The 21,187-nt window shown below is 38.2% G+C and overlaps 1 protein-coding gene across 1 annotated transcript in view; it reads right to left on the reverse strand.

Annotated features, from left to right (window-relative positions):
- The window catches only part of PDE4B (phosphodiesterase 4B), a 43,071-nt gene extending 22,191 nt beyond the window's left edge, over window positions 1-20,880 (reverse strand). Inside the window, exon 1 of the mRNA XM_077120690.1 lies at window positions 20,324-20,880. Within this exon, the coding sequence (XP_076976805.1) occupies window positions 20,324-20,554 (231 nt within the window). The 5' untranslated portion in view covers window positions 20,555-20,880. The remainder of the gene's footprint in view (window positions 1-20,323) is intronic.
- Between the last annotated feature and the right edge of the window lie 307 nt (window positions 20,881-21,187).

Consider the following 21,187-nt stretch of genomic DNA (forward strand, 5'->3'; position numbering starts at 1 on the left):
TGTCCCAGAGGAAATGGCTAAAACCCCTTTTCAGCATAGACAAGCAAAGTTTGTGAATGAACTCTTAGTAAAACAAATCCCTCCAATGTCTCTAAGTTTATGCCTGACATAGATCTGTTAACATTGCTAGAAATTGCAGGACTTGTTTGTTTTTCAAAAGGGAAAAAGGTATTATTTTTTCATATAAATGCTTTATTTTTTCATTTAGAATATAACTTCTCTATGAAATCCTATGTGATTTTTTTTTTGCATAGGATTCCTTTAACAGTGAGAAGTTATTTGAAAAATATAGAATAACTAATAAAAGTTAACCTTCAGTTACACTTGATATATACATTCTGTTTCATGATTTCAATTTTCCTTTAGTCTCAGTGCTACATGCAGAGATCCTTTTCTTCTGAACCAATCTCTTCTGGAGTGATGGAACACTTCTTCATTATCCTACACTTCTCAACAGGGAACTCGTTTGGGCTTCGTGCAAACAGCCACAGACAGGTCAGATGAACTGCTCTCAGTGAGCTGTTAGTGAAATTAATCCCAGGGGAAAAGTGCGCTCGAAAAATCTAGGAGATTCTCCCCAGCTCTAAAATTCGGTGATTTTAATGCTTCTAAGCATAAAGCCATCCAGAATACAAATACCACAAAATAATACACAGAGGCTAGTAACCAAGCGCAGGAAAGAGCTACTTTTAAGACTACTCTAGGCTTGCCAGAAGTGGCCTGGAAATCGCTTTGGAGTGAATTAAACATGATCAAAAATATTCTCCAGCAGATCGAAGTGCAGACAGAGCAGGCGCTTTCCTCTCGTTGAGCACCTCATGATAAATAAGGAGAAAACTGTGCAGATGAAAAGTCAAAAGGTGTCCAGGCAAGGAAGATAGCCCAGCAGCTCCCCTGGTCGGTGGCCACCTACGCACGAGCGCAGCTGGGAGACAGGCGCCTTATTGTGTGGGACCTTCCTGTTTTGGCAGCATGAGACAACTGCCCAAGTCATTAAAGTCACAATGACTTTATTAGGAACTAAATCTTGACTCATATTTTGCACTTTGTTAGTCATAACTTAATAAGAATTCCCGGGGAATCAGGAAAGTGAAAGAGCTGAAAATTCTTCCTGAAATCACGGAATACTAGTAACGGTAGAAAGAATTTGAAATTGCAGTGGCATTTCTCCCGTATGGGGAGAGATGGAGGAAAGGAGGGCTTGCCTCTGTGCTAGCTTTGGCACTAACCAGATGTGTAATCTCAGGTAAAATGCATCAACTTTGTGACGCTCAGATTTTTTTTTTTTTTTAATTTTAGTCATTGGCTGAGTTTAACTATTAAATGACTGGTTTCTAAGGTTCCTTCTGACTTTCAAAACGGATTCTTTCATATCCTTAATTTTACAAGACCTAAGGACTCTAATTTCTAACAGTTACAATTTCCTGTGCAAAACCTGGCTAAAAATAACAATAAAATCATAGAACAGGGATATTGTGCATTTTTCTCTAAAACCCTGTGACAAGCCTACAATTTTCACAGTTCTTCATGTTTCCAATCTGACAGTGTGCATCTCATCTCTTGTTTTTTTCTACCTTTCTCTATAAACTCTGAAATGTTTGAATTTTGATGTTTAGTTTCTTTAATGATATATTTGTCTTAGTTCAGAGGCAAATGAAATTGAATTAAATTGGTAACAAGGTAAAAAAAAAAAAAGGAATAATATGCCACTGTCTATTAATGTCTACTTAACCAGAGACTACAGTTCCATGATGGGACATCCTATCAAGAAAGTTCTGCCATTCTAATTTCTGGACAAATTCTGGTACAGCAGGGAACAGAGTTAGGTTATTCTAACTGTCCATGAACCAATTCAGAAAGATACACTTCTAAACATATGGAAATTGAATGATTCTTTCAACTGCCCAATGCTGTAATTACCCACAATAAATAAGACGTAATTAAAAAAACAAGAAAGAAAGAACATTTCTACCAGAATTCTGCAACAAAATATTAAGATTTATGATAAAGCAAAATTAAAATCAATTCCACTTGCTGGTTAGGGGACAAGTATCTACTCAAGCGCTATTTTTTTTTTGTTTTTTGGCATGGGCAGGCACCTGGAATTGAACCTGGGTCTCCCGCATGGCAGGTGAGAACTCTGCCTGCTAAGCCATGTGGCCCACCCCAAGTGCTATTTTGAAAGCAAAGTAGGGATAAATCATTAGCGCTTCCTTACAGAGGACTGAAAAATCAAAACATTTACAAAACAATTTTGAACAAAACTACTTAACAGCTTGAGACTTGTCTTGAACAGCCCTCATTTCTTCCTACTTTTCTATTTCCTTTGCTGCTGTCCATTTTTCTTAGAATCTCTGAGAACTTTTCAAGAGAAAGCAGGGCCTACATTAATGGAACACAAAAAGTTGACCTTTCCTAGACCCATTTATTCCCATAAGAAGTTTAAAGAAATTTCTCATGAACCAACATTCCCTTAACTCTGAAAGTTGATTTAGTAGCACAGTTACATAGACAAAAGACACTAAAAATATTTATGCCCAAAGACTGATATCCACACTATATATTTTAAACTATATACATATTATTATATGTAAAAATTTGTGATACCCAGTTATATCCAAATTCTAGATAAATAGTAAATAATTTTTTAGTAAAAGTCTGTCCCAAATATGCATGTCCCAAATACTGTATTTCCCACACACGTTCTCCACACATATGAGAGGATTGGATTTCAAAGTAATACATTCTTCAAAATCTGTCAAGTTTAGAGGGACTGCATAGTTTTAGGTAAGTTAAAATGTTCAAACCCACTCTTTTCTACAGAGGCTTTTCCTCTGGTGAGAAATGGACTAAGATCTGTAACTGTTGCTGAAGTTTCACAATTTCATTTTGTGTATTATACCCCTCCCATTTAACTTAGCTACTAATAGTGATTAGGGTGCTGGCCTGATAATTAAATATAGCAGAGGACTTTTTTTAACGGATAAAAATCATCATTATAGCAACTGAGGAAAATCAAGGTACATAACTTAGTTACTTTTTCATTTTTCCATTTAAGCCTTCTACAACTTTTTCTGGCAGGCATAATGGCTAATATTTAACCTCAGGCTTCTAAAGTCAGTCCTAAGGTCAGCAGGATATTAATGTGATTCCAAAGCAGATGACTTAGTTTTGTTTGAAACTAAGTCACAGTCGGAAGTGCTACAACTTATACACTTTAAAGAATTGGAAATCTTGCCCTGGATCAGACCCAGGGACTATTCACTCCAATATCCTCTCCTGACCAGCGGAAAACAAGACATATGCTTAAGGCCCTTCCTAAGCCTGCTTGAAAACAGCAACACAAAACAGGAAAATCTGCCCCCAAACATTCTACTTTCTTGTTACAACCCCATAAATATTGGATGCAATTCTCATTGGGAACCAATTTCTATTTTCAGTCTGTAACATCTCCTGGGTTCATGTAAATCCCACATGAAATATTGCCTTTTATACTTTCCTGTGTTTTTGCAGCTGCAAAAATCCACCCGAGTTAGCTTTTGAGATTACTCTCCTATCCCTTTAAAAGTACCATTTGGTATATACTGTGTTTAATATGAAACATATTGATTTTAGCTAGTCACTTGCACATACCACTTGGGGTAATAGAGCACAAGCTACTTCAAAAATTGCCTTGACAATCACTGCTTCTGGATTTGTAGTTTCTCAGGGTTGGGATAGCCCAGTAATCTGGCAATTCTCAAGGTCAACTCTGAGATCTGTTGAATAAATAAAGCTCTTGGCTACACCGATTTACAGTCTTCATCCCTGAAAACATATAGTGTTATCTGCTGGTGGTTAGATATCCCCTATGCTGGAATATACACCTTCAACTAGAGATGAACCTGCCACTCATTGGAAGTCTGAACACATTTTTAAACCATAAAGGATGAAAACAGCAGTCTTAGAACTTTCATCCTTTATTTTCAAAAAGGATAGTAATACTTGTTCAGCATTCCTTTTTTCAAAACTACTACCATAATTTAGAAGACATGGATGGATGCTTTGCACAACAAATGCACCCCAAAGACATATAGGTTTTGTTGGGTTAGCAGAAGGCTTGGAAAGCAGTTTCCAAGTCGGCTGTATGTGTCATGTATGAAGTAGAAGGGGCACTGATTACAGGCTTGCCTTACGAATGGACCCTAAGAGCACAAAGGACTTTAGCAGCAAACCTGGCATGATGAAAACACCGTACAGATCAGCTGAGTATCCAAATGAGTTCGGAAAGAAATTGAACTGCAGTTTGTAACTTTGTATTGTAACTGAGTCTGAAAAACTGGACCTGTTGTTGAGCCTCTTGGTGGCTAAATTTTTCCCATCTTTAAAATGTGGGGATTAAAAATAATGTATGTACTATTAGAGAAAGGCAAACGAAAACCACAATATCATCTCACACCTACTACAATGGCTGCTATCAGACAAACAGGCAACTACAAGTGTTAGAGAGGATGGTGGAGGAATCGGGACACTTGTTAACCACTGGTGGGAATGTAAAATGGTCAGATGCTGCGGAGGATGCTACGCCGGTTCTTCTGGAAGCTACGTGCAGAGCTGCCCTAGGACCCGGCAATCCTGCTAATTGGGACATTGCCAGGAGATCTCAAAGCAGGGCCATGAACAGACATTTGCATACCCATGTTCATAGCAGCATTATTCACAATTTGCAAAAGATGGAAATAATACAAATGTCATCAACAGATGAATAGATCGATAAAATGTGGTGTATACATACAATGGAATATTATTCAGCAGTGAGAAGGAATGAAATCCTGAAGCATGCGACAACATGGATGCATGTTGAGCATATTATATTAAGTGAATTAAGTTAGACACAAAAGGAAAAATATTTTAGGACCTCACTGGTGTGAACTAATTATAATATGTAAACTCACAGACATAAAATACAGACTATAGATTACCAGGACATAGAATGAGTCTAAAGAATGGGGAGTGGTTGCTTAATATGTGCAACTCGAACCTTTGGAAATGGACAGAGGTGATGGTAGCATGTTATGGTGAGAATAATTAACAGGGCTGAACGGTGTGTGAGTGTGGTGGAAAGGGGAAGTTTAGAGTCATGTGTGTCACCAGAAGGAAAGTTGGAGGTTAAAACCTGGGAATGCATAGCACAGTGAATCCTATAGTGGACAATGTCTGTGATTAACTTTACAAATATAAAAAAATTCTTTCATGAACTAGAGCAGAAGTATGACACTATTAGAAAGAGTTAATAATAGAGGAGTATATGGGGGAAAATGAACGTATTGCAAACTATGGGCTATTGGTTAACAGTAATATTTTAATACTCTTTCATCAGCAGTGACAAATGTACCACACCACCACTATGGTACAATAATATGGGGGATAAGGAATACAGAAGAAGAAGGGCTTCTTTTTATTCTTTTTTCTGGAATTATGAAAATATTCTAAATTCTAAATGTTTTATGCACAATTATGTGATGATACTGTGAACCAGTAATTGCATACTTTGGATGGTTTCTATGCTATGTGACCACATGTCAATAAAATTGCATTAAAAAACATACATACTCCAAAAGCAAGAGCAACAAAAGAAGAAAATAGATAAATGGGAACTTCACCAAAATTAAACTTTTGTGTATCAAAGAACTTTATCATGAAAGTAAAAAAAAAAAAAGAACCTACAGAATGGGGGAAAATATTTGGAAACAAAATATCTGATAAGGGTTTGATATCCAGAATTTACTTTGTAAATTCTGTAAATTTATAAAACCCTACAACTCAACAATAAAAAGACAAATGACCCAATTTTAAAAATGGGCAAAAGACTTGAATAGAAGAAGCCTATTCAAGAAGACATACAAGTGGCTGATAAACATATGAAACGATGCTCACCATCATTACCCACAACAAGATTCCATCTCACACCCACTAGGATAGACGCTATTAAACAATGTAAAATAAAAGGTGTTGGAGAGGATGTGGAGAAATTGGAACACTTGTTTATAATTGATGGCAATGTAAAAATGGTGCAACCACTACAGAAAGCAGTTTGGTGGCTCCTCAGAAATTTAAGACTAATATTATCATACGGCCCCGCAATCCCATGTTTAGGTATATACCCAAAAGACTTGAAAGCAGGGATTTTAATAGATATTTGCACACTGATGTTCATAGTGGGGTAATGGAAGAAAGGATAAAAAATATGTGGCATATGTGTGTCTACACACACACACACAAACACATATATAAACGATGGAATATTATTTGGCACTAAAAAAGGATGGCATTCTGATGCATTTACTGCAACATGGATGAAGTTTGAAGACATTATGTTGAGTAAAATAAGTCAGATGTGAAAGGACAAGTGTTGTATGATCTCACTTATATGAAATACACATATACTTCAGCGCTATGAAATAAAGCATCCTGGTCAGAAAGTAGAATGCATGTTATCAGGGTCAGGTGGGGGTAGGGACTAGGGAGTTAATATTTAATTAGTGTGGAGTTTCCATCTAGGGTGATGAAAACATTTTGGCAATAGATGATGATGATGGAGGTACATGTTGTGAATGAAATTACCACTGAATTGTATATTTGAAAGAAGAGAAAATGGGAAATTTTAGGTTGCATATAATTTACGTGGAAAAGAACTCATAGAACTGTACAACATAAAGAGTGAAACTTGATGGGCTAATGTTATAATTATAATAAATGATTCATCAATTGTAACAAGAGTATCACATTAATGCAAAATGTTAATAACACAGAAAATTGTGCGTGTGAGAGGGGTGTACATAGGAACTTTGTACTTTCTGAATGATGTTTTCAGAAAAATTTCTAACAACAAATTTCTAATCTCCAGGCTTGAACAACAACAAAATAACATATGTAAAGTGGTTGGCAAGTATCTGAGACCTGGTAGATGTTCTTTATTCCACAGGTTTTTTGCTTGCAGAAGAGAGGTTTTTGTCTCTGATTTGTAAATCTGAGCCCGCAGTAGTTTCTTCACTTTGAGTCTGTGTTTGGGTGGAGGTTTTGTTTGGTTCCACAGCATCTCAACTCTTTTCTTCTCATTGTTGACAGCAGCGTATATAATTAACTACAGAATTCCCACAATATGTTGCTGCAAGTATGATACACTGAGATGTCATGTGGATTACATGACACAAGAGTTACTCACAGAAGTGCAGGCTCACTGGTTGACATTTAAATTATTCACCAGTCTAAGGAGTGTAAACCAGAATTGCCAGAAAGATAAATAAAGCACATCAAATGAAAACCATAACTCATAATGGCTCTAGGTTAAAGCCATTTCATAAAAAGGCCTATTTGGTTGTGTCCAGATATTGCTAACAGTTCACACATCCTTGACTTAGTCAATTTCCTCAAATTAAAAGATTTCAGGATTCTTCATGAATTGACCAAAACCATGAATGATCACAGATTTCCTGAGAGAAGGATAACTGTACCAAGTATGTGTTTTGCTCAGGTTTCCATGGTTGAGGTCAATATAGAAATTGATCTGAAATTAATTGAATACGAGGCTGGATAGGGGTGGAAGGGGTATCAGCACATGCCACGAATGAGAAACAAAACTAAACAATGCCAGGATGATTAGGCTGCTATCCTCCAGACACAACAGATATGACAAGTGGCTGAGTTACAGACACAACATGTGCTCATAAATAAGCTCCCAGCTAAGGGTGTAGTAGCTATTGCCAAGTGCTGAAGGGCTTCGGTTCTTGTCCATAGGAGGCAAACTTTTGAGGGCAAGGTAAGTCACATACCCCAGTGATAGAGCTATCAAAAGACACTTCACAATTCTGCTCATAAAGAAAGTGTGTTGGTCTCTGACAAGATTATTCTCTGGTCTCTGACTTCGAATGCGGGAGACAGCTTGGGAGCAAGCTTTTCCTCCCTCTGAGAGAAGTTTAAAGAGTGAGGGTGAACATGATAGGGTTTCTCCCTCCACCTAACATTGGGAAAAACTATTCCCAATAGAGTTAAGCATGGCAAGCTCCTCCATGTGGCTGAACGCAACACGACAGGAAACAGAATACCTGGGTTCTAATGGATTTGCCACTAACAACATATTTGGCCCTGGACTGATTAGATTAATTCGGTGAGCCTCACTCAGTTGACTCAACAAGTATTTACTGAATACCTGCATATGCCCAGAGCTCTTCTAAATGCTGAAGCTATGATAGTGAGCATGCCATATCCCCAACAACTTTACAATCTACTGGAGAAGATAAGTGCAATTCAGTTCAATGATATAATGAAAACCATAAACTGTGATGGCATATTGCAAAACAAACAAACTGCTGAGTAAGGGTAATTCGAGAAGGTCTCTCCAAAGAGGTAACATCTAAATCGAGGCCTGAAAACTAAGAAGGTAATTTGGTTGATCTCTATCTTTAAAAAGTCATTTGAAAGTCTATGATTATATGTTCTGCTTAACCAAGTTTAATAGGAATATAATAATCTGTCCCATGGATTTCCTTTCCATTTTTATTTTTAAATCATTTGATTTAAAATATCTTGGATCCAAGAGGATAGGATTTGTTTGGAAGTATCACCATTTAGTAGCTGAAGAGACTGGACTAATCAGTTACTTCTCTTAAATCTCGGTATCACTTCTGAAAATGTGATAATATAATAATATTTCCTCAAAGTAAGCATGGGATAACGCAGGTCACAGCACTGTGTAAGTAGGAAAGTGTTCTTCAGATATTTGTCATTATCGGAGCCTATGGTGGATCTAGAAAATGAACATAATAAATAGCTATACATTTAAGAGAGTCACCCTTGATTTAATGTCTATTCTGGTACTACCTCAGAAAGCTTGGAGAGCAAATATCTTTAAGTAAGAAATTAGGCTTTAAAATCCCTATATCGCCCCATAACTAATGTTCCCCCTGCTACAAGAAAAGCTTCCTGGGAAATCAGTCCCGAATTATAGTTAGATTTGAAAATAAGTGATCAAAAGGAGCCATCTTTCCCAAACTCTTCCTAACTAATGTTTCTTTCTCTTTTTATTACTTTTAAGAAAAAAAAAACTCCTATTTTCCTCATTTTAACCCAAAATATCTCCTTTACTTTACAAAATCATATTTTTTGTTTGTTGCCTGTGTGTGCATGTGTGCATTTGTTTGTTTTTCACAAAATTCTGAAGAGCCGTTTTTGAAAAGCAATATAAGATCTTCCTCAGTTTGAAATTTTTCCTATGCTAGCTATATAAGATAACCTTAGACAATGACCTTATCTTAATGTCTTAACCACACCCAAGAAGAATATTAGTACAAGATTATTATTCTTATTTATTTATTCATTTTATTTTACTTATTTATTTTTTTCATGGGCAGGCTCTGGGAACCGAACCCAGGCCTCTGGCATGGCAGGTGAGAATTCTACCACTGAGCCACCATCGCACTGCCCACAAGATCATTTTTAATGAACAGAAATCAAAATAAAATAAATTCTTTGAAGTTAAATTATACTGATTGTAAAATGTTTAAAAATAATACTGGTGAGTCTTCATGAGCTATTATCACAGATGTTCCCATACAATGGATAAGAAAGACGCAAATAAACTTTGGGTAACTGGATCCTGAGTATGTTAAATACAGCAGGGAAGAAGTCAGTGACAGCTCAACCTGTCAAGCACACAAATAACGCAGGGGATCTGGCCAAGAAAAACATACTTGTTACAGCAGAAAAGAACAGATAACAGATTTTACCTAAATCATTCTGATTCAATTGCAGAAAGGAGTCAGCAGTGGCGATACACAGATAGGGTTGCAAGCTTGTGCCCTAAGCTTGGTCAATGGGTAGCATCTGGCTGGTTAAATTGACCCTTCTTGGGCTATGAGTGGGAGTAAGAGTTCATCAGTGACCTATCAGAAGCTGCCTGGCTTCTCACTGTCAAAGGCAAATTCAAAATGTGCTGAAAATGTGCTTTATCACTGGACAGTCTAAAGATCTTCCCTGAATTAAAAATTTTTGAAAAAGGCTTTGAAAAAACAATTCCCATTTTCAAAATCATGCTGTGCCCACCTGTGAAGTCATTTGCACTCCTGGCTTTGGTCAAAAGCAGGATAATATATCAAAAGTCCTCACGTAAAACAATACTTTTTAATGGCCAAATCAAGTAGAACTGCAGACAGTTCTTTAATAATTAAAATTAAATAATTATCTTTAAATAATTTAATTAAATAATTATCTTTAACGATTAAAATTAGCCAAAAATCAGCTCTGTCAACTGAAAACAATTTCATTTGCTTTTTAATTTCCTCCTTGTGGTTGAACAGAAATTGAGCTAGACCATATTGATACTCTTTAACAGCAAACAATAACAAGTAAATTTGGAATCTCAAAAATTGAAGACATGATTTCAGACTTTGAGAACTTGGAGTCTGGAGCAGAGATAAGGAAAGCCCCGGATAACTAAGATGCAACCAGTGAGGTGGGTAAAAGGATACTTTATGAAAATCTGATCAAAGCTAGAGTAGCTAAGGCAGCATTTCAAACTAGAAAGCCAAGAAGTTTGTAATACCTGGAGTAGGTTCATAATAGCATCTGATGATGTGCTTGAGCCAAGGGAAGGTTTTCTAGGCAGTGGAATGCAAGAGAGGGATAAAGAGCTGTACTTCTTCAGTTTTAAGTGATACTAAGACACTTACTGATATTCCTTAGTCACAGTTTCAATAGCTCTTTTGATACCAAGGGTAGAGAAGAAGTTGGAATCCTATTGTTACAGTACACAGGAGCTACTGTAATTTTAGTCTGTTGTTTTTCATCTCTGTCAGGTCCTTTCATAGTTAGACTATCAAGTATCTTTGGATAAAATCAATAAATATTACACCAATATGATCAATTCTCTCTCTGAATCATTTCTTTTTATTTTTACCTCATCTCTTAGTCTTAAGTAATTAGACTAATAGTTCAGAATTTATCAACAATTTAATGGCAAAATATTTGCAGCATTTACTTAATTCAGAGGTCTGCAAACACCGAAATTCATTTTCAGTTACCTTAACACATAAAATATTTTATCTCTACATGCTGTAAAATGTTTACAAGGCATTAATTACATTTATATTGTTTCTTAATGTGTAGTTGTAAACATCACTGAACTTAACTCCAGTAGGATATTAGTAATTCAACCGCAAGAAATTGTATTTGAGTTATGGGAGCGCCACATAAATCGGGCCATTCTAGCGTGTAGGGAGAGAGCCAGACTGAGTTCATCATCTTGATTTCAACTTTCCAAACTAAAAGCTCTGCTAATTACCAGAGAGAATTATAAGGATTGGCTCTTTTTCACCCACTGGTAAAACTTTCCAATTTAGCATCTTCAGTTTCAGAGAAAGGAAAGGAAGAAAGAGAAAAGAAGTTGAGGGTAGCTATATCAGCAACAGTTTTGACTGCTTAAGCTTTCATTAGGATTAGTAGAAAAACAAACAAATATCAAAAATCTTAAATTTGTTTGTGCCCGTGAACCCACTAATTCCACTTGTGGAAATCTAACCTAAGAAAATAATCAGAGATAGGAAAAGTTATAATAATGAAAACTGAAAGCATTAAATGTAAATCAGATAAGCTACTAATAGCATATTTACAAACTGAATAAAATTCAGCTATAACTAATATTTATAATGAGAATTAATCACACGAAGAAATAGATGTTAACTGAAAAAAAGGTGGAAATAAATTATGGCTAGAGTCTCACCTCAGTTATGAGGATGAAAAGGTTAACCCTGATTGCCTTTGTGATCTTTTTTCTTCTCTCTAGTTTTCTGTACTTTCCAAAGTTTTATTTATATATATTCAGAAACCCAGACAGCAAAAAGTGAAGAAAAGCAACCAATGCTGGGCATTTGAAGTCACCCACTTCAACTATTTCCTGCTAGATTTTGATCACCAAATTTTCAGGTATACTAAATTGGTTCTTTTTACTTGAAATGACTAAGATAACCACGTATAGCTTTTACTCAAGAAAGATAAATGGCCAGCAAAAAGGTTACAAATCAGTGCAAACTAAAGAGGGCGTGTCTGAAGACGACCACAGCTGTGTTTGTAATCAGACTTCTGTTTTATTACCTTAGGCTCCCACTCATTGACCACATGGCTCTGGGGAAGTCATGTCCTGATAATATTACCTTTCATTGAGATTGTGCATTCTATTTCACGAAGTCCTTGGGGTTACCTTTAGCACAGCCTATATAGTTGATATGGAAAGATATCTTCATTTAATGACCATTTCTCATTTCTCTCTTTACAGTTTTCCTTTTTTGGCATGGGCAGTATCTGGGAATTGAACCCGGGTCTCTGGTGTGGCAAGCAAGAATTCTGCCACGGAGCCACCATTGCATCGCTCTCTGCTTATAGTTTTATTTTCAAAATAGCTAGTAACAATTTTCTTTTTGGAAATCAATGCCAACAGTTCAGGTGAACAGAATTCCTAAACTTAAATTTTTTTAAATTCGTTTAAGCATTTTTACTTCCTGACATCTGCATCCAAATTTCATTTCTAGCTGTTGCCAAAGGTTATAACATGCCGCTTTGTCAACAGCAAAGAGTGAGGGCAACTTGGCCATGGAAGGCTTTTTATGATCATTTAAAAAATTACCATATTTTAAATAGCTAAGAAAGATGAAGAGACAATTGCCCATGCCATCATGGTGGATTTTATTTCAATAAAGTCCCTAAATTTCTATCTCTGAGAGCTTCAGTTTTCAAAAGTGGTACATTTTTAAATTGTGAATAATTGGCAGAAGAAAACACATTGTGACCGATGAGCAGAACTGCATGACTTATAGCTTTTAAACTCTACCACCATAAAAACAAAAAGACTATCAGGCATATCTCAAAGAGAAAAAGACTTCCAGGCACTTCCCAAAACAGAAACAAGCAAAAAAAAATTGCAAAGGATACCAAAATAAAAAAAAACAACCAAAAACAACAACAAAAATAAATAAATAAATAAACACAACCCAGGAGTTTGTCTTCTTCATTTCTAAATAACTGGACAGTTCTTTCTTTGTGGAAGCACTTGGCTACTTTAAAGTAAATCAAACAAAGGAAGTTACAGTCAAATATCCAAGAGACTAAACAATTTGGCACAGTGCAGGGAAACATCACGTACAAGCGGGCAAGCCGGAGAGGGGCTGGCAGGTTCCTGAAAAATGCTGAAGTGCAAGGATGTGCAGGGAAGCACAGGGACAATGGGTGCAGTGCCTTCAAGAGTGTGAAATCCATCAAATGTGGCACCGTTACCCTGGTATCTGGCTTAGTAAGTTCCCACTTTCAGATAATTGAGCCACCTTCACTTGCTCAGGCACAATTTTACTCAGAAGTCAGATGTTTTAGAATACTGCAAGGGCAAGAGCTGCCTTTGCCTTTTCTTTCATAGATAACAACAATGTAGAATTTAGGTGCCTTTTAAATTTGGACACATTTTAGGGAAAAAGAAAAAGACAAAAAAAATTAAAAACGAAAACCAAACCTTTATCCCATTAGCATATTGTAATGCTATTTTTCAAAACTGGTCCACGTTTAAATTTCACACTAAAGACATGCTTATGTGATTGTTTCCATGTGGGCAACGGGGTTTCCCCTTAAATGACTTATTTATCAGATGTTGAGAATATAATGCTCGCTTATCAGCTGGCCAGAGGTGCAAAGATCAAAAGTAAGTTCTCTCTCTCACTTAAAAAGTTTCTGCTTTTTAGGGATTTGCTCACTTGGGATCTTTCAAGTGAGTTAGCAGAATGATCCAGCTAAATGTATTAGAACTCAGGGAAGAAAACAGCTCTGTCAATATCAGTGTAGATATATTTACATTAAGCGAGATAAATTACTAATCTAATTTATTACAAAGCCCAAATAACTTTCAAAACTTTGGTTCGACAGGTTTTGATAAGACTAGAACTTGGAATACTAAATTACTCTCAATGATAAAACTCCACAGTTACTCATAGAGTAACTCTTATAATGCTAGACAAAGAATAAACAGCTTAATCTTCTCTTTCATTTTTATTTGAAGACAAAGTCCAAGGAAATCAGTCCACATATTATTTCTAGGAAATTTTCCTATACTGGTTCCTGCTACTGAAGTATTACTTCTCAGTTTAATGGTCATGTTGTGTACATTCTAAAGACAAAAGTATATGGTGGATTGTCATTTGAATGATAATAAAATTAAAAAATAAGAATAACTTCTCTCCTATTTTACAGTGGGTTCAGTGGGGAAATAATTTGGGAACAAACTAAAGTCCTTTAAACAAAGCTTTGCTAATTTACCTTGGGCTGTGCTAGAGAATTTGGGGAAACAAATACATCTTGAGTTGAGTAAACTGATCTACTAAAGGCGGGGGATTAATTTAACATTATTTACATTTTAGCAAGTGCTTTACAACCATTTTCTATGTCTATGGTTATTCTTTCCCCTCATCTGTGTTAATAGACATTGTTCCACAACCAGGAAGCCTAAACCTGGGGTGACTAACGGCTAGCCTAGAGATTCAGAATATGGTAGTTCCAGATTAGAATTTTGAACCAGACCTAACCAATGATGGCCAGAGTTAGGAATAAGACCTCTCAGTAACCACTACAAGGTTTCCTTAGAAGATAGTAAATATCCCACAACTTGTCTCTATACTTATCTGTCCCATTTGAATCCCAGTTCTCCTATTTACCCTGGACCAGTTCTTTCAAATGTCTAAGCCTCACTTTACTCATTTGTAAAATGAGGCTAATAATGGTACTTAAGTCAAAGGGTTGTTGTGAACAGGATGGACGGAATGTAGGTCATTAGCATGATGCTTGCATACACACTATACACTTAATTTCTTATTATTCTTCTATCAATAAATATAAGATCATGCAGATGGTCTTCTCTAATCCTTTTGTTTTGTAGATAGGAAAATACAAAGATTCAAAATTATTTAATTGGACAAGATACACTCCTAAATAAACGTAGAGCTAGAATACAAACACCTACTTGTTCCCAGGATCTTCTCACTTTACACTGATGCCTCTGTATTTTGATCTAAATAAATTTGAGCAGTAAAGAGAAATACTGGACCAGAAAACAAGAGTCCCTACCTGCTGTCACAGCTGATTTTTACTCTATTCTGCCTTCTAATCCAGGGTCACATCTAACATTTGTGGTGCCACCTACCATAAATCTAGGTATATAAAGTTAGAAATCTAGCTACCTCTAGCCTCCTACCATGACATACATACTTTCATAAGAGATTGGAAGTCCAGATTGAATGTAGACTTCTTGACATCCTTGGAATTGGAGGTGTAAGGTTGGGGAACTAGCCCCTGGATCATGCCCTGCCTTCCCTTTTTCGCCAAGTCTTGGCTCAGCGAGGGACCTCCTGTGCAGGCCTGTGAACACTCTCTACCACAGTCTGCATGTCCAAGCTCCTCCCACACAACTCTCCCCCCACCTCAGATTACTCCTTTTGGTTAGCACTTGGGCCTCAAGGTGTGCACTTGTGCAGGATATCCAGGGATGAGATGCAGAAGACCCTGGATGTGGATTCAAAGCCATTTGGGCGGAGAACGTGAATGCCAAGTACGGTCTAGAGAGTAACACAGCTGCTCTCTTGGTCCGTAGATGCTTTGCCGCCTGCTGGGAGGGAGTGCAGCTGGGGGAAGGCCCGACTGGCCCTCTTGCCCTAATGGTGGCACTGCTCTAATCATAGCATTTAATTGTGTGCAAACGTGGCATTCATCCCCTTCAACTGGCCACCTACCTAACGTTTTCCAGGCAGAGTTCTAAGGTGAACCCATCTGTCCATAAGATTTATTTCTTCCAGTTATGCTCTTTTCAAGATTTCCCATAGTTATTGCTCCTTCAGTTAGCTCAAAAATGGCTCACCCATGGTTAGGGTTATTGGTCTGCCATGATCACATATCTCTGCCCCGCAGCCAGGGTCAGGGGTGGCCCCAGGCAGGGAGAACTGCATGAATTTCTTCTCTCTGACCCAAGAGCACAGACAATTAGCTGTCTTTACATTCAGTACTTCAGCACTGCTGCACTTGAAGAATTGGAAAAATAAAGCTGAGTAGCCATGTGGTGGTGATGTGCGGCTGGCTTCATGTAGCCATAAGAAGAAAAGGCCCACCTATCTCCTATTCCTATTGTAAAGGTTTCATTAGCAAATCTTTCCTAAATCCCAGATCCTAATGCTTCACTTGGTTGCTCTTTGCAACAATAGAACATCCCTTTCTACCGATAAGACCCAAATCTTTCTAGGACATACAAAACAGCCCCAGTGCACAGCTAGTAGAGACCAAAAAGGGCATGAGGGGACGCTAGCACAGAGACTAACTGCTTAAACCTAGCTCTTTACTAAACACCACAGTGTGTTCATCTTTTGAAAAATATACAACACGCTGGGTACAAATGACCCCTTTGGCATTTTTCAACCTGAAAGTTCTAGTGAAGAGACCATGTTTCTCAGAACCAGGGGAAGGAACCTGCCCCTCCCTCCCCAGCCTCAACCCCGCCTCACTGGGATTGTGCTGCGTGGGTCCTCCCTCAGCCACTGTTGTTGCAACTCTGTACTTTTCTGACTGCGTCTGTCAGGAAGGAGACAGGAAATTCTAGTCACCCTCACAGCAGCTGCGCCATTCCTCCTATCCTCCTCCAATGACGTCGGTCGGCTTTGGTGACAGGAGGTCAGGAACTGAGCCACAGTGAAAGGTCAGGAAGATAGGTCACTGTTTATGCCGTTGTGGGGCTGGAGATCCTGCTGAGGCCATTTGCTTTCTTCCTCTCTATACTGTTTCTCTTTCCGTTCCTCTTTTAATAATGCAGAGCCAAAGCATCCTGTTTTCAAAACATCTGACTATTTTGCCACCGAGGGCCTCATGCTCTGATGCATTTCACTGAAGTGTAAGACAATTCTTCTAATTCAGGAGGCGATAAAAGTTGAAGCACAAAAATCAATGAGCAAGTCTAAGAACGGAATCTGTTGTTAAGCAAAACAGCTCCATCATGTCCAACTGAGCTTGAGCTGTGGAAAGAAGTTTCCCTAGACAGCGTTTTCATGGTGAAAAAGAATGGCTTTGCCTCAAAAAATTCCTGCTGTATTTATTTCATCTTGTTATAATTCCTGGTGGAAAACAATCTACCGTACTAACCCACCTGAGTGCATCCTTCTCTGGTTCTGGGATTCCACTTGGGCTGTGGCCAGCATTAAAAGACGAGTCTAGGGAAACGGGGCTAAGGGGAAGACTTCCCTGGGTGCTGAAGTACAGCTGGGGAAGACGGTTACAATCTTTAAGCCACAATCAGTTTTCTTCAAAATATAAAAGGGTTCGTAAAGAAACAGAACAAAACAAAGAAGAAAACACTACCCAATAAAATACGAAAGACAGCTTGTTCCTTTCAATCCTCTAGACATAGTCAACTCTCTACTAGTGGTACATAGACTCACGTATCTGTAATTCCCAAATACTCCAAAGGTGTAACACTGGCTCTCCTACCACTACTTTTAAGTAAGTACAGGCAGGGGTCACAAGCAAAGCTGGCACTCCATTTAGCTGAAACAGTACTAGGAACATATGTTTGTTGCAAAACTGTAGTGCACACTTTTAATAGGTTATCATTTATTGCACTTTTAGCACACACCAGCAACCTTGCCGAGTGCTTTACGTGCATTATCTCATTCATTTTCATACCAACCTCAGGAGGTAGGTACCACCTTTATCCTTCTTATACAGTTGAGGAAATGGAGTCCTAAGAGGTTAAATATGTGAGCCAAGGCCAAATAGCTAGTAAATGGTGGGGCCAGGATTTGCACTAAACTTTTCTGACCTCAAAGCCCTCGTTCTTCACATAATCCCTCTATTCAACATTTTCACACTTACTGCCATGTCTTTAACTCAGAGAGTTTTCTGTTGCTTCTTTGTTCAGTGAGGATAAGTAAGAGATGACCAGGTAAGACTACATAAGGATTATGATTGTATTTTTCAACAGCAAGATGGATGGAAAGCTCAATAATTCCAGCAACACTGAAAACTGAAGGTGGAATTTTGCTTTTACCAGAGATAATTCAGTTCCTTCAAAATGGGTTTAGAACGAGTTATCTGGGTGGCCACACACATAAAAATTCTCGTTGCACTTTATGTGCCATGGTTTAAGTCATGCTTTAGCTTTACTTGCAATGATTTTTGGACAATCAAGACTTAAAAAGAAAGACAGGAGGAGAAAAATGTAGCTATGTAAAACAGATCTTTGAAAAAAACTGAAATTGACCTCAGCTGTCAATTGGTCATGATTCATCCACTGGGTAACTGCTTTGCCCTATTACCCTTCCACTGCAGACCGAGTAAATAGGTGAGGCTACAGGCCTCCTACTGTAGCTAATTGTGCCAGCATTAAGGTCTAGCTCTTTCTCTAGGGTTGGCTCTATTCAGCTCTCATTGCTTCCTGCACACCACACCGTAAAAGAGGAGCGGAAACCTGAAGTGATCAGAATTCTCACCAGGACTTGCACAGCCCCGACCTCAGAGCCTTATTTACAACTATACTGAAATCATTTTTAATAAAATTGCAAGCTACGCAGACAATGTCTAATTTCAGTGCTCCAGAAGCAAAACTGGTTAGAATGTCATCAACAGTCAAACTGAAAAATAATGGTAACTTGCAGTTTCTCACTGTTTTTCCCCCTCTCCTCCTGGAGCTAACTGCCTACTTACTTTACCTTAGTGACTCCAGAAAAAAGCTCATCACATCTTCTATGGTGAGACCTGCTAGGAAACTACACTCAAATAGTGCATCTGCATCCTGCACGGGCATCCGTTTTCACCAAGCACAGAGAACAGAGGATCTGTTCATGCTCAAAGCAGGCTTTTTTAAAAACGCATGTGAAAATTCTCCTACATGGAGCCCAGTGCATTTTAGAGAAGTTCCGTAGTGAAGCCCTCCTGTGGGGAAACAGTTGGTAGGACCTTACAATAGCCTGGAAAATCCGTGAATGTGGCCTTCAACTGAGAACTTCACGAAAAAGTCAGCACGTGGTTAAATCTCAAATGCGTCCTTTTCCTGTTTTTGTTTTGTTTTGTTTTGTTTTCAGCTTGAATTCTGAACTCAAATTTCAGAAAGGGAATTATTTTTCTCTTTTATCAACTATACAATGAAGAGTTCCTGAGTGAGAAGAATCCCTTCCCCACTTCAGGAACTCTTAAGGATGAGCCAGCAAGCCTTGGTTGGAAAGTGATACTTTTAACCCCAGGAAAGAAGGAGGAGGGCGCACATCCACTAGCAAACCTAGAGCTGGAAAGGGCATGCTGACAGGTGTGGAGTAAAATCTCCTCCCAGCCTCAGAAACATAAGATAACACCTTAGGCTAGAATGACTGGAGACCGAAAACTTACACTTAGAAAGGCTACAGTGCTAACTTAAGACTTCTACTAACACACACACACACACACACAATATACATACATAAACTTTATATATAAAGTTAACATTCTCTATGGAAAAAAACAGAAAAAATCAACAATTCTCACTGCATAAATTAGCATTCTAAATTCAGGTGTTAATTAAACAAATGATATAATGATAGATAATGAAAGTTCTTCAGCCCTAAGTTTTGTCTGGAGATTGTAAACAAAGCCATTTCTTTGCAGTGCGCATGGAACTTAATTTCTAATTATTCCACTTTGATAAAACTTAAAAAAAAAAAAAACTTTCTTTTGGACACAAAGTATTTTTCTTTAAAATATTTTTTTTTTACTTAAATCATGCCAGCAGCACAAAAAGAAATGTCAGAAAATCTCAGAATGTCCTTCTCGAAAGGAATTCATCCATCTGCAGGACAAACCATTCTTTCCCATTGATATACACAGGTCACTTTGTTGTTCAAAACATCTAAGTAAATACATCTGTAACGTCTCACTGCAATGCAACATGCTTTAAATATTTCCATATCGATTCGTTCAGATTTTAGCTTCCTAAAACTGTGTTTTTTAAAAAAGCATTTTAATTTGTGCAATGATCTGGAAGCTTTATAAACACCTCTCACCTTAACCATTAGTCTGAAGCACACCATTAAAAAAGAAGTTTGGTTTCTCTGAATTCAAAGCTTAGTCTGGATTCTAAACTTTCGCTGTAGCATCAAGCCACAGCAGTGTGGCACCTCGGAACAGAATTATCTGAGAGAAAGCAACAGACATCTCCCATGGTCGCATTCCCTGAGGCACCGCTGCTGCAGACAGAGGCAGCTCCCGGCACAGTCCCACTTAAATGAATAAAACGGTTCTCCTCTCTTACCTTGTTAGAAGCCATCTCACTGACAGAGCGGTAGGTCTGTATGGTCTCCAGCTGGTCCAAACACCAGTCTAATTCCTCCAGCGTTTCCATTGCTAATTTTTGATAAGACTCTTCTGCAAACAAACACACAGACATGTAGTCAGGCTGCAGCGGCTGCAAGCTGTCCATAGCCGAGTCGCTGCTGCCACTGCTGATCACTGAACTACTGAAGGTGCCACTGTGCTCCTTCATTATCAGCGCCGCGGATTCCTTCCTTCCAGCTCTCTCCACCACGCGAGCAAATCACCGCGGTGCTCCGCCTGGGATGGCTGGTGCCAAGTTTTCAACCCCCACAGCCTAGATGAGTTGTCAGTGATCTACCAAGAAACTTCCTCGGAGGAAGGAGGCGGGGAAAGCTTCTCTCAAAAACTCATCTGCATAAATGTGCCCTAAAACTAAAGGCAGAAGCCTGGAGATCTCTCCTGCTAGAGCTCTCTGCCTTAGTCATCCCGGGGCTCTTGGGCCCGTGATGTCATTTCTGAGTGTTTGCAAGTCGAGAGGAGAAGTGAAGAAAGCGTTTTCTCATTTTGCTTTTCTTTTAAAGGAAACAGACGTTTGTCAAAAGAACGTTTGACAAACGCGCCCGAAGGCTACGCAGTCATTCATTTCAGGGAATGTGTTATAGCTGGGAAACCTTTGAATGTAACAAAACTGACCCACGCGAGTTCGAGACGTGGGCTATGCCTTCCCTCTCCTGAACCCATTCTTAATGAGACGCAAAATGACGTCTCCCTGATAAGACTTCAGTCTGAGAGAAACTGTGTGGGGTTTTACATGAACACGTTTACTGGCCTGGGACTCCTGCAGCCCTTGTTATACTGAACA

This window comes from Tamandua tetradactyla, chromosome 11 (assembly GCF_023851605.1).
Source record: "Tamandua tetradactyla isolate mTamTet1 chromosome 11, mTamTet1.pri, whole genome shotgun sequence".
Classification (NCBI taxonomy): Eukaryota; Metazoa; Chordata; class Mammalia; order Pilosa; family Myrmecophagidae; genus Tamandua; species Tamandua tetradactyla.